Source organism: Oryza glaberrima, chromosome 9 (assembly GCF_000147395.1).
Source record: "Oryza glaberrima chromosome 9, OglaRS2, whole genome shotgun sequence".
Lineage (NCBI taxonomy): Eukaryota > Viridiplantae > Streptophyta > Magnoliopsida > Poales > Poaceae > Oryza > Oryza glaberrima.
Genome location: NC_068334.1, coordinates 17,550,086 through 17,568,635, shown reverse-complemented (window position 1 = coordinate 17,568,635; position 18,550 = coordinate 17,550,086). Strand labels below are relative to the sequence as shown.

Here is an 18,550-nt window from a genome sequence, read left to right as displayed (position 1 = left end):
ACGGGGAAATATATATAAAAGCTCGCCGCATAGCTCGCGCTCTCAAGAGAAAAAGTGTTTCCTTTCGAAACGCTGTGCCAGCTGCTGCAGCTGTTGCGGCCGGCGGCGGTCACGCTGACGCCATGCGCACGCAAGCCGCTAGCCCTAGCGCCCCCGTCGCGCTCGGGGCTCTGCATACGTGTGCCTTGTGACAGCGTCGCATCAGCACGCGGGGGTGGACGGGTGGTGACTGGTGAGTGAATGGAAGACCGAATGGTGATTGGGTGATCAGCGAACTAACGCCTCGCTGTCAAAACGCCACGTTTACTGGCTTACTGCCGTGATGGTTCAGCTGCTTTTCATCTTATTTACCGAATTATTAAAACAGATATAACTCATTATTGAAACAAATTTTTTTTCTGTTGCATTATTTAGACTGTTTGATTTAAGTTATTTATACTAAATTAATTTTATAATATTCAATTTGTATCTACAACCAAGTCAATCATCCGCCGTAATAATCCTAATCCGCCCAGTAATTTAAGTCAAAGGAGTCTTTTATTTAGTAGTAACTCTATCGTGGTGTTTGAGATATATTAAAATGAAGATGAAGTCAGCATAAGACGAGAAAGTCATTTTGATATTTTAAAGTAGAAAGTTTTGTAAGAAATATCATTTAGCAGTTTAAAAAACGTGCTAAAAATTGAGATAAAATGGGTGAAAACGGTGCGGATTTGGACGGATGGCCTTCATACCATATCCTAAACCATATTTTTTAAGCGGATTCGGAGCGGGTGGGGATAGTGTACGGATGCAGATGCGATGCGGAGCGGATTGTGTCGGATGTCGGAAATGGTGCGGAGCCGGTGTGGAATCGGTTCGGAAACGGATTAAATTTATTGGGTGTTACATGTATATGCAATCAATACAACATCGAGTTAGCAATACAAGGAACAATAATACAATAATTAATAAATGACCCATTGTAATAATTATGTACTTAAGTGCTGAACAACGTAAATACATTATGTCTATAATATAAAAATATAGCTACGCAAGTGTGACACGAGACAGTGAAAGCCTTAGGCTAACAAATCTAGGTTAATTGATAAATTAGGTCATTGGATGAACCAACTTATATTATATGCAATATATAGAGTGGTTACATTTGTTGATAATTTTGGATTATCTGACAAACGGCCTATCGGATAATCCGATAGAAATGTCGGATAATCCGCGTTCGCCGGATTTCGAAAAGTGCATACCATATCCTCGTTTCGGACTGATTCGCCCCTAGATCATAAAATCTACTATCTTAATAAAGGAATAGGGACTATAAATTACCACATGGTAAAAATTAAGGGGGCCTTTGAATCAAAGGAATTATAAAGAATTTTCATAGGATTGAAATCCTATAGGAAATTTTCCTATGTAGCTCTTTGATTCAAAGAATTGAAGTTTCCCAAATCGTACAAAATTCCTATGGAATGGCTTATTGCATATAGGTTTTGGAAGAAACTTAGCAAGAGGTCCAACCTCTTGGTAAAAATCCTTTGAGTCTATCTCTCCCATCCGATTCATGTGTTTTTCATGTGATCCAATCAAACGAACATTGTTGTGTTTTTCCTATGTTTTGCAATCCTCTATTTTACACTTACATTTCTATCATAATTCTATGTTTTTTCTATTTCTCCGTTTTTTCATTCCTACGAGGCTAAAAAGGAGTTTTCATTTTGCGGGCGTGAGGTTAATTAATTTTTAGTATTTGGGAGGAAACGGGGCAGAGAAGACAAGATCATGGCCCTGAGGTATTTTTACCTTCCAAGCGACGGCTCCATGATCCTCAATTCAGTTCATGGCTCTGACGTCGAAAGGTAAGATTTTTCACTTGGCTGCAGGCTGGTGATAACATGACGTCCATGTGAGCTCACTCCCTCTCCCTCTGACCTCTCACCTCTCTTCGCCTTCGTGGTGCTTTCGCCTAATCACCATGTGCCTATGATACGTATCATCCACAAAGCCAAGCGTTGACCTCGTGGATACCGTCCTGATCAAATCATTAAAAATCCCATTAATGAGCAGGTTCTAATCGCGGTTAATTAGACCAAGTTCTGTAGTACTAATGCGCAGGCCGGCCGGTGAAATATCTAACTGAATTGTGCAGGGTCCATTACATCTTTTTTTTTATAAAGCTTATGACCTAATTGAGCCTTAAAGTGGGGAACAGAAACTATAATTAGTAGCCGGTAGAACCCTTCTTTTCTGGCCACCAAACGGCCCCGCCCACAGATTAATTAGTCATGTCTACTTCCTTTACAACATCCTGGTGAACTTAATCTACGGGCAGAGAAAAAAGCAGCCATGAAAAGACACCGATTAGGAGATGTCTCGGAGGATTTTGATTGGAACGTGTAAAAATATCGCCACACCGTCAAGAGGCAAGAGCCCACAATCTTGTGCTGTACACAAAATCAATATTTTGACTGCAGATTGCCCCATTTTTTGAACTCAAAATAAAAAAACAGCTTGGAAGGTGATCGCAAACATGCCTCGATGTGACGCCATCTGCCGGACCATGACGAAATGGAGTGGACAATTGGCAAATTGGCAAAGAAACTAGCTTTCCTGGAGACGAAAATGAAATGTAATTCGGTGGGCAAAGTTGATCAAAGTATATAGTACGTGTTCTTATCAGCTTACCCGATAGGCAAAGAGTCTTGACGTATCCATGAGTCATGCCTACGTTCTCAGCTTCTTATGCTTGGATGCAAGACCAAATAGAAGAAATTAAATTGGTACTTGCAGAGAAAAATAATGCGAAAGGAGAGAGGAGAATCGTAACCACCCAACAAGTCACTTTCATTCAGGGAGTCCCACATACTCCTCGTATCTTGTTTTGGATCAATAAGCACCCTGCAAGTAGTTTCCTTGTGTTATCTTGTCTCCTCTGGCAATTTTATCATTTCACCTTTTTTTATCCTATCATTTGTGGCCATTTTATTTTCCAACCTGACACATGACTCTGTTTGTACTTTGTGTAAGTGCTGGTAGCCTGGCATGGCTGGATTCCAGCCCCTACCTCTGTTGGAACAGTTAACCAAAAGCCCATGTAATAGGGAATAATTTATCCGAAAACATCAAGACATCTATAATACGAAAGGGTTATATGTAAATTTTAGTACCACCTTACTAGCTTTAGAAGAGAGTGACACCACTTTAAAAAAGATTATCTCTTCTTACTACTTGAGTTATGTGTGTGAGAGAGAACTAGAGAAACACACGAGCTCATTTGTTTGCCTCGCCTTCTGGGATGCAGGTGCATGTATATAGAACCTACATGAATGGTTCATCAAAATTGGTTTTAGTTGCTTGTATGGACGTAAGTTCCTTTTGCAATTTTATTTACTACATTGGAGTAGTGAAAAATCTGGATCAGTTACATGTGACTTGATTACATTTCCTGATTTCTCTTTAAATACCGAGTCATGGTCTCCACATAAATTTACGGTAAAAAAACTAGGGTTTGCCTTCATATGTACTACACCATCACACGTCGTCTGCTCCATTATGCTAACAAGTGTGTACTAGCGATCGGGAGAGCAGGTCTTTGGAATCATCGTATTCGTGATACTGCAACAGGAGAGCGCAAATAAGGTTCTTTGAGAGCATGGGACGCAATTGGTCACTGATGGCTGCTCATCCACCGCGATTTGTCTACATCATCACAAGAGCGTCGCTCATCGACGTCTACGTCTAGTACTACAAGTCATTATCACGGTACCTGATATGCTGGTTGCTACGAACTTCCCGAACTGAATCCTCGGCATGCCGCTTTGATTATATCGAGTATATTTGATTTGTTCGTATGTACTATTTTATACATATGTACAATATACTCATACTCCCTCCGTATCAAATAAGTTTAATTTTGGAATGAATGGAGGCTATATTCATATTCATGTATATAAGTGAACTTATGAGACAAAGGAAGTATTCTAGTTAATCTATACGATGTCATCTTTTATTTATAGAACAACCTATATATGCTTATACTATCAACGGCCTTATCCTCGAGCACCATCTGTATCAAGGCTGCATATTCACAAACTTCACTATTGATCGATCACCTCCACACTATCTGCTTGGGAGCATGCGATCAAAAAATTGTCAAAACCGGAATTTTTAGCAATGCCAAACAAATTTGATTTCCACTAGTTTAATTGGTGTCGAGTTTTTTTTGTCACATTCTATTTAGATTGGCTCTCTACTTCATTTTGTGGATAAACCTTACATGTCTGCTCTTTGACAACATGTTTCTAATTTGTTTGGTATCCATGTGTAACTATAACCCTACACCTTATTGTTGCTAGGCGTGCCAACATTAATTGTTAGGTGCACCGATGCTTGCTAATATCTGATGGTGGTGTACGTAGGATGAGTATGAAAACCACCATGGATGAATGCAGGCTTGCAAGTGTGGAAATGTAGGAAAATGGAGGTAGTGGCAAGACCCAAGGTCCCAAGAAAGAGTAATTTTATGGTTCTTGAGAAGGTATCATGAGGTACCAAAAATTTAATGTAAAATTTAGTACATCATAGTTCCTAGCTACCAAATTACAATAGAAAAAATAGTACCTCATTATACCTCCTAAATACCTCCTAAAGGAATATAAAATTACTCTCCAAGAAAACCACCTATAGGATATAGTTGAACCAAATATACAATAGAGGGACGTAGAATGAACAATATGATCTCTAGAGGTTTTTAGATTTTCTCCTATCATGAAAATGATGAGGTGAAACATCAATATCTACTAATCATATGTCTTTCTTCTGCCAAAACATGGCGATATAGTGACTAATTAGCTTACTTAAAAGGGTAACAGCTAGCAGTGTTATTTTTTTAGAGACAAAGATATTATGTATGCCACTTTTGCCACTTTATGATTGGAGTTAAGCTTGATCCGTAATACTCCCTCCTTCCCTAAATGTTTGACGCCGTTGACTTTTTTAAACATGTTTGACCGTTCGTTTTATTCAAAAACTTTTGTGAAATGTGTAAAACTATATGTATACATAAAAAGTATATTTAACAATAAATCAAATGATAGAAAAAGAATTAATAATTACTTAATTTTTTTAAATAAGACGAACGGTCAAATATTTTTAAAAAAGTCAATGGCGTCAAACATTTTAGAATGGAGGGAGTATACACATGGTGGTTCCGGACATAGCTATTTCGAGTTGTTGGTTTTGAGTGATGCGGGATTGAAAGCGTTGGTGAGGGCATGAGCATCACTGCATCAGCACGTCATGCATATGTGAGGATATTAGGCAGCCAACAAAGTTTTTTTTTTGTCATTTGTCAGAGACCCCCTATAATCTTGTGGATTGTGGATTTTGAAGCACGAAACGCAAAGCAAATCCTACGATTAGAAGTTTTCAAGGTTTTAGCCCAATTTCCCATCGAATACCATTTAGCAATTCCTTTTTTTATGCCATTTCCTGAAAGCACTCTGGACAAATTTATTACTCCACTCATAAAAAGAACCACTACCTCCGTTCAATTAGAACATTGGTTAGTTTAATTTGAACTAACTAATTTTTAACTAATAAAGTATGAACTAACAAGCGTCAAACAAAAAGAAAAGGAGGAAATATTATTTTAGGTTAAAGATTTATCTCAAAAAACTATGTTTTTAGAACCATAGTACAACCTTAATTTCCTTCTCGTTTTAGACATTGAACCAATAGTATCTACTCCTCCTCATTTTTTTTCCTCCTCATTTTTTTTTCATGTCCCCCTTTTATCTCTTTAATAGCATCTCCAACAGCATCTCTAAATTCAACTCTACAAATGCCTATTTAGCCAGTTTGCTAAAGAGTTGGAGAGTCAAATTTGTATTTCACTCCAACAGTCTCTCGGTTACCTTCTCCAATTTTAATATTGGGTTCCACATGCCAATCTCTGTCATTCTTCATCTCTCTTCACGTCATTCCATTTCCCCACTCTTTCCCTTTCCCCACCCACCCGCTGGTGGATGCGCAAGTGATGGCGTGGTGGCTGCTGCTGCTCGAGGCAAGGGGGCTCACGGCGATGATTGGCGGCAGCGGCAGCGGTGATGTAGATGGCGCCGCACCGCTCTAGGAGGCCCCCGGCCCACGTAGCATTCGCGTGGAATCCCTCAGCCATGCCGACTACGGCCTCCACGTCACGGGCAAAGTCCGGCGGGAGCTTCTAGAGGTCCGCGAACAAAGGGTCATCCTCCTCGCCATCACCACCGCCGTCAGCATGGGAGGAATCGATTGGGACTTGCGATTCGTCTTCCTCACTGTGTGCGTCACGGTTTCGCCTTTTGCAGTGGCAACGGCTTGTGTGTGAACCGTGACACGGCGATGACAACGATGACTGCCGCGGCGGACGGTGGCTAGACGACGACAGCCGCGGCGGGTGGTGGCCCAGACATTGGTGGCGCGCTCGTGGCCAACGTGCCCTCCAGTTCGCCCTCGGCCGATGCGCTCAAGTTGCTGCCTTGCTGGTGGGTGGACGACAGAGAGAGGAAGGATTAGACTAGGAGTGGTGGTGGGACCCACCTTTGGCCAGTGGAGGAAGCTGGCTACATTTGGTCAGCCGGATGAGCAATTTGGCATCCGAATCTGGATGGAGAGTCTGTTGGAGCTTGTTTTTTCTCTATATTGGTTAAATTTTAACTTGGAGAGCCAAATAGACATTCTATTGGAGATGCTCTAATAAGGGCATGGTAATCTCTTTTAGCCCCTTGCTTAATTAGTCTTTGACTAGGTAATAGCGGAGCAAGATCAAATGAGTATAACACAGATAACAATATTATGGTTGTTGGTCGTGTACTCCTGTTGGTAGATTAGACTATCTGTTTAACTAAAGAACCGACAAGAAGATTAAACATGATAACAGAGGAAGAAAACCTTGATAAATCGTAATTCAGAAACTGAATCGTGAATTAGTAGTTAGGATATAAGAGGTTGCTCATAATTGTTTTTTGTGACTTGTGAGCCCATCCATCAATCACCCAGGAGAGAAACTAATTTCCTGCCTGTGACGAAACATGGAATGGAAAGCCACGAACATTGTGGCTTTTAGGATAAACACGCATGACGCCCAAACACCTCATGTTTAGCCGTCTTTGCCGCCTTGACGCCGACGGCCGATATCTTTGTGTGGAGCCGGATCGGAGTGACGGCGAGCGTCATGCATCAATGCGCACATTCCATTCCTGGTTACACTTTCATCAAATCAAATCCTCTCCTTGATCACCGCCGGCATGTACGTACGTGTCGGCCTTACCTCACGCCTGCGATCGATTCTGCGATGCCTTAATACCTTCTCGTGTCCTTTGCTGCGGCAAGCTAGCCTGGCATACTACCGCGCTGGAAAGCCGTCGGGATCGGCCGGACCACACCCGATCGGTTTCGGCGATGGCGACGATTCGGCACCGTATATCCGCGCAGATCGATCGATGGAATCGACGCTGGGAATGGGCAAAGCGCGAGGGTGAACGAAAGGTAAGACGTACTCGAGCTCGAGTTACGGTTGGTTGGTTGGTTTGGTACTTTGGTTTCCGCCCGCCCGCCCGCCGCCCGCACGCGCCCGCAGCGTCACGTTGAGTCGCCGTCGAGCGGGCAGCGGCTGTGCGGCGCCCACGCAGACGCGGCTTCGTGGACGGACGCGAGGTGCGCGCGTGCGGCTACTGCCGCGGTAAAACGGTGGGTTGCCCCTCGGTGCCGTCTCGGGCCGCGTGAGGAGAAGGTTGGGCTGCGGTTTGTGGTTTTGGGGCCTTTGCCGAGGGGAGACGAGCTCGCGGGCTGCAGCTCGAAGGAGATTTTTTGTGCGGGAATGCTAGGGGTACGCCGGATGGACCGGAGAAGGCAAAGTCGCAGACTGCACGTACTACGTGGGGATGGTGGGGAGGTGAAACCGCTAGAAATGTGGAGATCGCGGGCCGTTAATGGGCTGGGTCGATTGTCCTCAATTTGTGGGTGGGCTCCTTGTTGCGGAATGCTAAAGTTTCAGGCGAAAGTGTCGATAAAATCTTGGGCTCAGGGCCTGTTCACTTTGAAGCCATTTTCAACCTTATCAAATTCTGGTAAAGTTAAAAAAAAAGTGGCTACATTTAGTTTGCTGCCAAATTTTGATAACTATATAAAAAATCCTACCAAAATTTTGGCAAGTTGCCAAAAGTTTTTTTTTTTTGGCATCAAAATGAACAGGACCTTAGTTTGGTTTTTATTTGGTTCCAGAGTTTTCCCTTTTGGAAAATTTTATATTTAGTTACTCAATTATAGTGTTGGTCTGATCGTAGTCTCTCAACTATGAAATCGTTCACTTTTTGATTCATTAACGCTCAAAATCTTCTACATATCATCCTTGTGTCTATACCTGGATGGTTTTTTGATGACTCCTGCTTTTTAAATCCACATGGGTTAGTAACGAGGACATCAACATAGTGATAAATAATTAAAAAAAGAAATAGTAAGAAAAAAAATTTAAGGAAATACTACAATCTACATTTCAACCCTGTCCCAATTCCTTCTTTTCCCCCATATCTTATTTTAAATTGCTAGGATGCCCCATGGCACCACATTATGGGAAAAACCACGTTTGCTTAGGATCTACGGTAAAATATGAATGGTTTTGAGTGTTAAGAGATGACTTCGTATTTAGGTGAAAAAAAAATCAAGGCTATAGTTGAAGGAGTACTAAATGTGGACTTTTCTCTCTATTTTTTCTTTTATGTATTAGAACAAAAACTTTATCTTTGACCTTTTTTTTCGGCTGAAAAGCTACTGGCCTGTAAACCACGATGGTAAAAGGCTAGCTAAAAATATTAAGTTGAAATGTTAAATTTGTAGCTTTCGATATGAAGCATTTACGCATTAATTTATTTGTTGCTTAAGGATGTAAAGCCTTTCGCAATACTATAAATGTATGATGTAGCCCTATTTTATCTAGTAGCAAGTTAGAAGTTAATTAGGGACTCGTACAAATATATGTTTTCGTTTCGTCCATTCAACAAAAATGTTGTTACGAGATCACATTTTATTCTTGTGAAATTACCTACAATCTTGGTCTAAACACATTTTTTAAGTAGATTAGAAGCTCTAAAACTTTTTAAAAGAAAAACTTATTTAGTAAAATCAGACGACTAAACAACATCATAATATAGGGGACCCCTTTCACACTGTATATAACATAAATACAGCTCTATGGCGTATGACGTAAGCGGATAAGTTAGACGACTTATTAGGTAGAACCTTCACTATGGGGAACCAACCGTTTTTTTTAATGAACGAGTTTGACTGTCCTACACGAGACGAAAACTAAAAACATATTCTTAGCCATCGATAAGGCATCACATCGAGGTATCTCCTTACCTACCGCCGTGAACGATGAAGGGAGACACTACCCAAATCGCACTAACCTGCGTTCTTTTCACATATGAAATGATCTCTCTCATTCCGGGTAAAACATATAAACGCGTAGCACACCACCCCCTTTCTCTCTTAAACGGCGAGAAGATGGCAACGGAGTTTCAGTTAATGGACCCGTCCTTTCAGGAATTCGTCACTTGCTCAATCGTACAAATGTGGTCCGTTTAGGTTGATGCCTTGAGACAAAATGTACTTGATTAGCGATTGATGTGAGGCAAGCAAGCGAAAAATGCTCACTGGAATATATCGTAGAGAAATCTCCTAAGATCCTTCCTCGAAAAAAAAGTAATCTCCTAAGATCGATTTAGGATCAATTTAATGCCGTTATGTTGATAAACTTTGAGATATCATTTCCATCATTTCATTTTCTTTGAATTGCATCTCATTAAACTACTCTCTCTGTTTCATATTATAAACCGTTTGACCTTTTTCTTAGTCAAACATTTTAAAATTTGATTAAGTTTATAGAAAAATATACCAATATTTCTAATACAAAACAAACATAATATTAAAATATATCCAATATTAAATTTAATGAAACTACTTTGGTATCGTGGATGTTGCTAATTTTTTTATAAACTTGGTCAAACTTGTAAAACTTTGACTAAGATTAAGAAAAAAATTAAATGACTTATAATATAAAATAGAGGGAGTAACATGGTATGAGATACCACACCATATTAGAGAAAGAAAACAATAATATCCAAAATTGATAGATGCCACTCATTCCATTTCAAATTATAAACATTTCCGATAAAATTATACTAAATTATTACTTTCGTCACTAACAATCTCTCATTTAATTTTGCTCAGTACCATAATCTCAACAATATTTTTATTTTTTAACCATCTATCATTTAATATATGGTATTATAATTTTTTTAGTAACTACTCCCCAATATCATAATATAACAACCTATCCGATTATATGTTGCTATGTTATGGGATCAATGAAATATAATACTTAAAGGAAAAAGTATGAATTACCTCCCGAACTATCGCGGTCGTCCGAATTACCCCCTGAACCACAAAACCGGATATTCTTCACCCCAACTATGCAAACCGGACGAATTACCCCCCTCGACTTAATCCGCGGTGGTTTTGGTCTACGTGGCGTACACGTGGCATCCTAGTCAGCGTTTTTCTAATAAAAAATTGGTGGAACCCGCCTATCATACTCTCCCACCTCTCTCTCTTCCCCACTTTCCTCTCAATCTCTCTTTCTCTTCCCCTATTCCTCTCAATCTCTCTCTGTCTCATATGTGCGACGAGTTGGTGGCCGGCGCTAGGTGCGGCGGCGGGGGAGGGGGGGCGGAGAGCGCCGTCGCCCTCGCGCACCACCGGGAGCAGCTCCAGCTCCACGCGCGCCACGGGCACATCCGCCGCCCGCGCCCGCAGCTGCCTCAGCAGTCACCTCCGTTCTGCCGCCTACCCCCGTGCGTCGCGCCCGTAGTCGCCTCTGCTCGGCTGTCGCCGCGACGCCGCCGCCCGCCCCCGTGCTCTGCGCTCGCCGCCGCCGTCCGCCGTCCGCCCCCGTGCTCCGCGCCCGCAGCTGCCGTCCGCCGTCCGTCGCCGCCCCGTGCGCTGCGTCGGCCACCAACTCGTTGGCCACATCTGATACAGAGAAAGATTGAGAGGAAGAGGGAAAGATTGAGAGATTGAGAGGAAAGTGGGGAAGAGAGAGGTGGGAGAGTATGACAGGCAGGTCCCACCATTTTTTTATTAGAAAAATGCTGACTAGGATGTCACGTGTATGCCATGTAGACCAAAACTACCGCGGATTGGGTCGAGGGAGGGGGGTAATTTATCCGGTTTGTATAGTTAGGGGTGAAGAATGTCCGGTTTTATGGTTTAGGGGGTAATTCAGACGACCGCGATAGTTCGGGAGGGTAATTCGTACTTTTTCTATACTTAAAACCTATAAATAGTTATATTTAGGAACAGGGAGTATATGGTATATGCCAGCACAGATTAGATTACAGAAGGATAATAATAATAATCTCTATGCTGTGAGGGGCCAACGGATTAAAAAGCACGACGAATCCAGCGGGCAACGAGCCGATGACTGGTTCGCGCGCGCGCGGCGGTGAGCCGGTGACGACACACGGCGCCGCTGGACGCGACGCGATGCGGGGCAAACCAACCCACGCGGCGGTAAAGCGTGCAGAAAACGCCCCAGAGAAAAAAAAAAGGTAGAAAAAAACAAAACGGCAAAAGCAATCGAAGGAGAGAATGGCAAGGTGAGCTCCTTGGTTGTTTCACACTCCCAACCTCCTCGTCCCCCTTCCCCTCGTTTTCCCCCAAATTCCGCTCCTAAACCCTCCCTCTCCTCTCACTCCGGCCGCGATTCTCCCGCCGCCCCGGCGATGGTCCCGATCTAAGCATGTCCGACGCCGACGGCTTCGGTTGCGAGCACCGCCGACCCTCCAAGCGCCGCCGCGACGGGCCCGATCATGCCCTCCTCCCGGTGTCCCGAGAGGTGCTGATGGGCCACCCCGATGACCCCGCCGCCGCCGCCGCCGCCGCCGCCGCCGCCGTGGGGGCGGAATCCTCCTCGGCCTCGTCATACCTCGGGGTTGTGGCGGCCGCCGCGTCCGCCTCCGCCTCCGCGGCGGGGGGTTTCTCCTGCGGGGCCCACTTCTTCGTGCGGGCCACCGACTCGAGGACCGTGTCGATGCACGCGGCGTGGGGGGACACCGTGGGCGCCGTGCTCGCGCACCTCGCCGACCGGGGGTACGGCCGCGACCTCCGCCTCGTCTACGCCGGGAGGCAGCTCGCGCCGGAGACCGCCCTCGCCGACCTCCGCCTCCCGCCGGACTCCACGCTGCACCTCCTCTCCCGCCTCCGCTCCACCCCCTACCCGGACGCTTGGCAGCTCGCCTCCTACATCGCCTCCACCGCCGCCGCCGCCAAGTCCGACCCCGCCCACACCAGCTCCGCCGCCAACATCAACGAGCTCGTCAAGGAGTTCATCCTCTGCGCGCACCGAGCCAACATGCGGCAGCGCCATGATCGCGACTCCCCCCTCTTCGATGCCCAGCCCACGGGGGACCACGCGGCGCAGTACCTCGAGATTTTCCGCCAGGCGGGCGCCCCCTTCGCGCTGGTTCGCCTCTACGCCGCTAATCCCTCCTCCGCCTCCCACCATCACGCGGAGAACGCCATCAAATGCTTCCTCACCATGGATCCTTCGGCCTTGCCACCCGACGTGCTGCCGGTCATGGCGCCGGTGCTGCTTGAATTTTGCGGGTTGCTCTCTTTTTCTGTGGGCAAGAGGGATGAACTCTATATATCATCCCGTTCTATGCTTGCAACAGTGCTCAGCTTGCCTTCTGGGCTTCCCCCTTGCATCAAGTCACCTTCCAAGCTGATCGAGCAGGTCCTTCCGTTTGCTGAAGAAATAGTGGGAGTGGTTATGGACGAACTTGCATCACTGGATATGACTGTGTCATCCAAAAACCTTGAAGACCTCTCAAATTTCTTTAAAGTGCTGCGCCAGCAGGCACTCCGTTGGGTTCCCAATGGGGGGCCATTGCCCAAGAATCTGTATAACAGTGAGCGTGGGCATAATGACACGTGGGTGTGGAAGTTGCACGAAATGTCAATGAACTTATTGAACAGGGTGGATGAGTGCTTGAAGAGGTTGGAAATGGATCTGTCCTTGTCATCGGAGAACAGAGGGGTCAATATAAGTCAATCTCGATGGGTTGCCCGGTCACATATGCTGGTCATGCTGACACAACTAGATTTTATATCGATGATTTATGAGGATTTGGCACATAACCTACGGCTTGTGTTGCTGGCACACAGAGATCCTCTCAATGCCCTCGTGCGCTGTTCCAAGAGGAATGAGCATCTCCACTGGCTTGTGAAGCATAAAGACCTCCTTTGCTTTGAATCAAGAAGGAATTTAGTCTTGATGATGCTACCTGAGGGAAAGGATGAATACGGGGAGCTTCATGAGATGTTGATTGATCGGCAACACTTATTGGACGAGTCCTTTGAATACATTATACAGGCCAGACCCAGTGAGCTTCGCAGTGGGCTATTTATGGAGTTTAAGAATGAGGAAGCGACAGGCCCTGGAGTTCTGAGGGAATGGTTCTGCATGGTGTGTCAAGCTCTTTTCAGCCCGCAGCAAGTTCTCTTCTCGCCTTGTCCTAGTGATCGACAGAGGTTCTTCTTGAACGGAAGTAAGTTTCCTCATCCCCAGTATTAAATTATCACTTAAGACCCTGTTCTTATGTTATGGCACTATGATCATACATCTTGAAAGAAAAATCCTGAATCGAATAAGCTAATGATGACTTGAGGGTGGATCCAGTAATTGGCATGCATGATATAATAGAAAACAAAATATCTTGGCTAGTATTTCTTTTTGAACTTAAGTTGGCCTAGTATTAGTAAAGGCTTACCTTTGCTTGTCTACTTGGTTCAGCACCTCTTTTTGTTTTTTCTTTTGATAAAACTTGGTTCAATACTGCACTAATGAGATGCTGCCACCTTTTTATTTGCGAATTTATACTATGATGCTATGACAAGCTGTTATCCACTTGTATGTTCTGGCACTTAGTAATCTGGAATGCAATGTGTCATTGGCACCGCACATTATACACACAAATTTTGGTGGACTGGAGAAATTTTGTTTGAGCAACCATTGCTAATCTCCAGTTATATAAGTAGCCAACCACACACCAGAGCAGTTCCTGCCAGGGCATCGAGAACCACCCATTCTGATGGTGTGAATTGTCATGGCTGTTTCTCTGTAGACTGTTGGTGCCCAGACCTATGTGGAAGTTGGTACTCACCATACCTGTGGAAAACTTTGCTTTGTAGATTTCCTTCCATTGCAAGTCTGTAGTGAAGTTTAACGTGCATGGAATGAGAAATAGTGAATCATTAGTTGGTCAGCTGCAATACATGCTCATTCCTCATTGAGACTTTCCAAACAGTCCAACATATCAAGGCTATGCTAACAGTTTTGTGGATATCATCCTTGCCAACTGGATCAGAAAGTTCCGATGAACAACCTTCAAGATGAAAAGTATCACCGCAGTTGTTGGAAATTGTGTCACACTGTTAAAGGAGCTCTGGGAAATGCAGTAAGCCTGTGACACAGCTGCACAACCATAGACTTCCCCAATGTGTCTCTTATGTGCACAAGGGACAAATGGAATAGGTACATAGATATTAAGATGAGTTTCTATTTTATGCTGCTAACGAAAATGCTAATTTCCAACTTTTGGTCTACAAGCTGATAAATAAAAGCTGGCTTATTTGATAAGCCTAAGCTTGGCCAGAGAGGTAACGTGACACTGTTAGGTTGAAAGTGAGGCATGCTTCATGCAAAAAGGAGGATAAGTCCTTGCTGGCACAATATGCAATTAGTATGTTATCTTGAAAAGTTCTATGAGAATACCATAATTTTTAGCTTGGCAGTTTATTCTAGCTGTAGCTGTTTGAGCCATTTTCACTTTTCTTAATTATATTTAATCGATTCTTATATATTCATTATTCATGATACAGCTGATGTCTACAAGTATGTTCACTGAATGTCTGAATCTCTTCTAATTTTTTTATGCTTATTGTATGTTGCAGCATCTGCTGTGGATCCACTGCACCTGAAATACTTCATATTTTCAGGACGAATAATTGGATTAGCATTGATGCATAGAGTTCAAGTAGGGATCACATTGGACCGCACATTATTCTTGCATCTTGCTGGGAGAAGTATTAAATTGGAAGATATTTCTGCTGCAGACCCTGTCATGTATGCAAGCTGTAAAAGAATTTTAGAGATGGATGCTGCTGTTGTTGATGGTCTTGAACTAACATTTTCCCGAGATGTTCATGAATTAGGGTCTCGAAAGACTATTGAGCTTTGCTCAGGAGGGAAGGATCTCCATGTAAATATCAGGAACAGAGAGCTTTATATTGACCTTCTTATTAAGAGTACCTTCGTGGACTCCATATCAGTTCAGTTAACCCATTTCGTGCGCGGATTTAGTGACATTCTAGTTGATCCGGAACTCCAGAAAGTATTTTTTGAGTTTTTGGATCTAGAAGACTTCGACGGAATGCTAGGGGGAAGCAACAAAACTATAAATCTGGAAGATTGGAAATTACATACTCAATATAACGGCTACAAAGAAAAAGATCGCCAGATTATCTGGTTCTGGAAGGTATGCCATGTAACATTGTACAAATGCATTCAACCATGATTTTTTCTTCATCAGTTTGATATTATTTGATTACTTTGCTCATTGTAAGAAATGAGGGCTTTGAATGCATGTTAGACTTATGGGGGAAAATGCTGCTATTATCATTGAAGACCAATAAGGAGTTTGAATGTGGGCCATATCATTTTCATGTTTTTCTGTTCACAATCTCAACAGATTCTGAAACCTTAACCTGTAAGATTTCAAACTGCGCCAAAAATATTAAGCCACTTTGTCCTGTAGTCTTGTTCAGGTTATATTGTGGGATCATGTGGAGTCTTATTATGGTCTTTTTTGTTCACAAATGCCATATCTTGAAATTTGAACCTGTAGGCATCAAATGGAATAAAAAATGTTATTACTTTCTGAAAAGTAAATGAAACTAAGGTTAAATCTTGTTTGTCTCTTTGGTGTTTTAACATTGAAGCTGTTTCAACGTGATCCTTGTATTTGTCACTGTTTTGATGACAACTGTTTGTGTTTTTTTTTTCTTTCACTTTACTGGTCCGGCGCTGTTGTATACCTATAAGTTGAGGTCAATCGATGATATCCTATACTGGGTTTTCTGTCAAGTCTCAGTTAACCATAGACGTGGGTTTTTCTCTACCTTACAGCACCAATATTATTTTATCTTCTAGGAGCTGTACAACAACCACTCTTTCCAATTTCATGGAACTTCTGTTACTTGATACAATTGTTGTTGCTCCTTTGTGTGAAATGCTGAGAACAATGAAACAATTTTCTTAACTTAGTTCCGCATCAATCTGGGGTTCCATAACCCAGAGCTTGTGCTGCTGCCAATATTAGCTATGGAGTAGCATATTAAATACAGTGGAATGAGTAGGTAATAAAGTATAGTGGCAAATATTGCACTTTGTCATCGTTTTTACACTGAGGCCTGGTTTAGTTCCCAACTTTTTCTTCAAACTTCCAACTTCCATCACATCAAAACTTTCCTACAAACATAAACTTCCAACTTTTCCGTCACATCATTCCAATTTCAATCAAACTTCCAATTTTGGTGTGAACTAAACACACCCTGACATAAAATCAAATACGCTCCTTAAATCTTGCATGCACTTTTCTAGAATTTCAATAGAAACTTACTTTGTAGACTTATCTAGCATAACCATACACTTATCTAGCATAACCATTGTATGTTTCCGATTGATTTGGTGTATGCTTGATAAGAATTAAGAAAACTTGTTTATTCACACTGCAGGCTGTTGAGAGCTTGTCAATTGAGCAACAGAGGCAGCTGCTGTTCTTTTGGACTTCAGTTAAATATTTACCCTCAGATGGTTTTGGTGGGCTGGCCTCAAAACTGTACATATATAAGGTATCTGAGTCAGCTGACCGTCTCCCATCGTCACATACCTGCTTTTACCGGCTCTGCCTGCCTGCTTATCCATCCTTGAAAGTGACGAGAAACCAGCTGCAGAAGATCACACAAGAGCATGTGAGCTGCAGCTTTGGCACATGGTAGATGCCGCCCTTATGGTAATCCAATATGGTAAATTCTGTACATACCCAAGTTAGTGTCGATTTACCTGCCTCAATTGAAGCTAGAAATTAAAAGCAATAGGCTATCTTTTGTTTGTTTTGTACATATTTAAAGTGTTCTGGGCCATTTAATCTAGTTAGGCATAATCAGAAGAGAGCAGGTTCCTTTCATTCTCCCTCTTTTGAACCAGGCTTCCATTTTTCATATACTTTCTGGAGAAGTGTGGTGGGAGCATTTGCATCGTGCTATGCTCACAAGCTCTGGAAGCCAGTTAAGGCTTAAACCATGTCATAAAGGTAATTGCAACGTGTAGTAGCCATGTGGCTTGGTGTTCCTGGTGGAGCTGAAATTCTGCATAGAGTCGAGTAGAGTTAAAGTGATCATCTGTTTGTGAATCTGGACAAAATCGGTCACTGAAACTTTGAAGGTATGCGACTCTGCTAATGTGAAGTTAAAACTCGGATATGCTTTGCTGTTTAGTACCAGCAGGCAGCAGAAATTTTCTGGGAATCAGCCAGAAACCGGTGTCTCAGCAGCTGACAAGTGATATGGACCATACTCTGCCTGAACATATGGATTCCAACGATGTCTTTGGTATATGAATCACAATTATATGTTGACAACTACACCCGGTGGAATCGGATGCCTAGTTGATGTGTATTCACACCTTTCAAATGTTTTGCATCTGTGAGAGAAATTCCATACCAAATCCCGCTGAAACTCTGGCAAATTTCCATGGGATGCTTGTGCACGGTTGCACCTACAGTTTCTCCACCTTTGCGAGCCGCCGATGGAGAGATCATTGCTGCACTCTAATCATCTATCCTCTGATTCATTTTGATTTCACACATCTTCCTCCCCTCTTCAACATTTTGTACAACCAATGAAATGCAGTTACTTGGCAGCGCTGAAACACAAATGCCGAATAATTTTGATATGACGCAATTGCCTCATAATTCTGACATGACACTTGCATTGATCCCCCTGTGATTTCTTCTGTGGAACCTTTGAGAGGTGAATCTGAATCATTTCTATCCTCAATGAAATTGGCAGAGCTCCTGCATTTCCCCCTAAAAAAAACACTTGCATTGATCACCTTAGCTTATCACAGAGCAAGAGCAGATTGCATGGGATTAATGTACAAACATCATGATGCCATCCTTAAATAGGTACTCCACCGTACTAAAGTAAATCAACTCCTAACTATAGGTATGCCCAAAGCTAGAATTTAATTCCTTTTGGACGGAAGGAGTAGGGTTCACGATCAAGGGCACCTTTGATTCATGAACCCGGAAATGAGCTATTCTTGTGAAAACCCAATAAAATTCCCATATTTCAAATAAGGCCCATTTTTATATGTAGAGAAAATCATAGGATTTTT

General features: G+C 43.0%; 1 protein-coding gene across 2 annotated transcripts; it reads left to right on the top strand.

Moving 5' to 3' along the window:
* Positions 1 to 11,643: 11,643 nt before the first annotated feature.
* On the top strand, positions 11,644 to 18,133 carry LOC127783590 (E3 ubiquitin-protein ligase UPL5). Of its 2 annotated transcripts, none has more exons than XM_052310778.1 (3): positions 11,644 to 13,640; positions 15,091 to 15,629; positions 16,888 to 18,133. In XM_052310778.1, exons 1-3 carry the CDS (start codon positions 11,831 to 11,833, stop codon positions 17,149 to 17,151), a joined length of 2,613 nt encoding a protein of 870 aa, XP_052166738.1. In that variant the 5' UTR covers positions 11,644 to 11,830; the 3' UTR covers positions 17,152 to 18,133. The 2 variants fall into 2 exon arrangements, with proteins under 2 accessions (XP_052166738.1, XP_052166737.1); XM_052310777.1 differs by having other exon boundaries at positions 11,645 to 13,640; positions 15,046 to 15,629.
* Positions 18,134 to 18,550: the final 417 nt, after the last annotated feature.

Coding starts and splice junctions, on each gene's coding strand:
- LOC127783590 (XM_052310777.1), top strand. CDS start 11,831: ATGTCCGACGCCGACGGCTTCGGTTGCGAGCACCGCCGACCCTCCAAG. Junction 13,641..15,045: donor GAGGTTCTTCTTGAACGGAA/GTAAGTTTCCTC, acceptor TGTATGTTGCAG/CATCTGCTGTGGATCCACTG. Junction 15,630..16,887: donor AGATTATCTGGTTCTGGAAG/GTATGCCATGTA, acceptor TTCACACTGCAG/GCTGTTGAGAGCTTGTCAAT.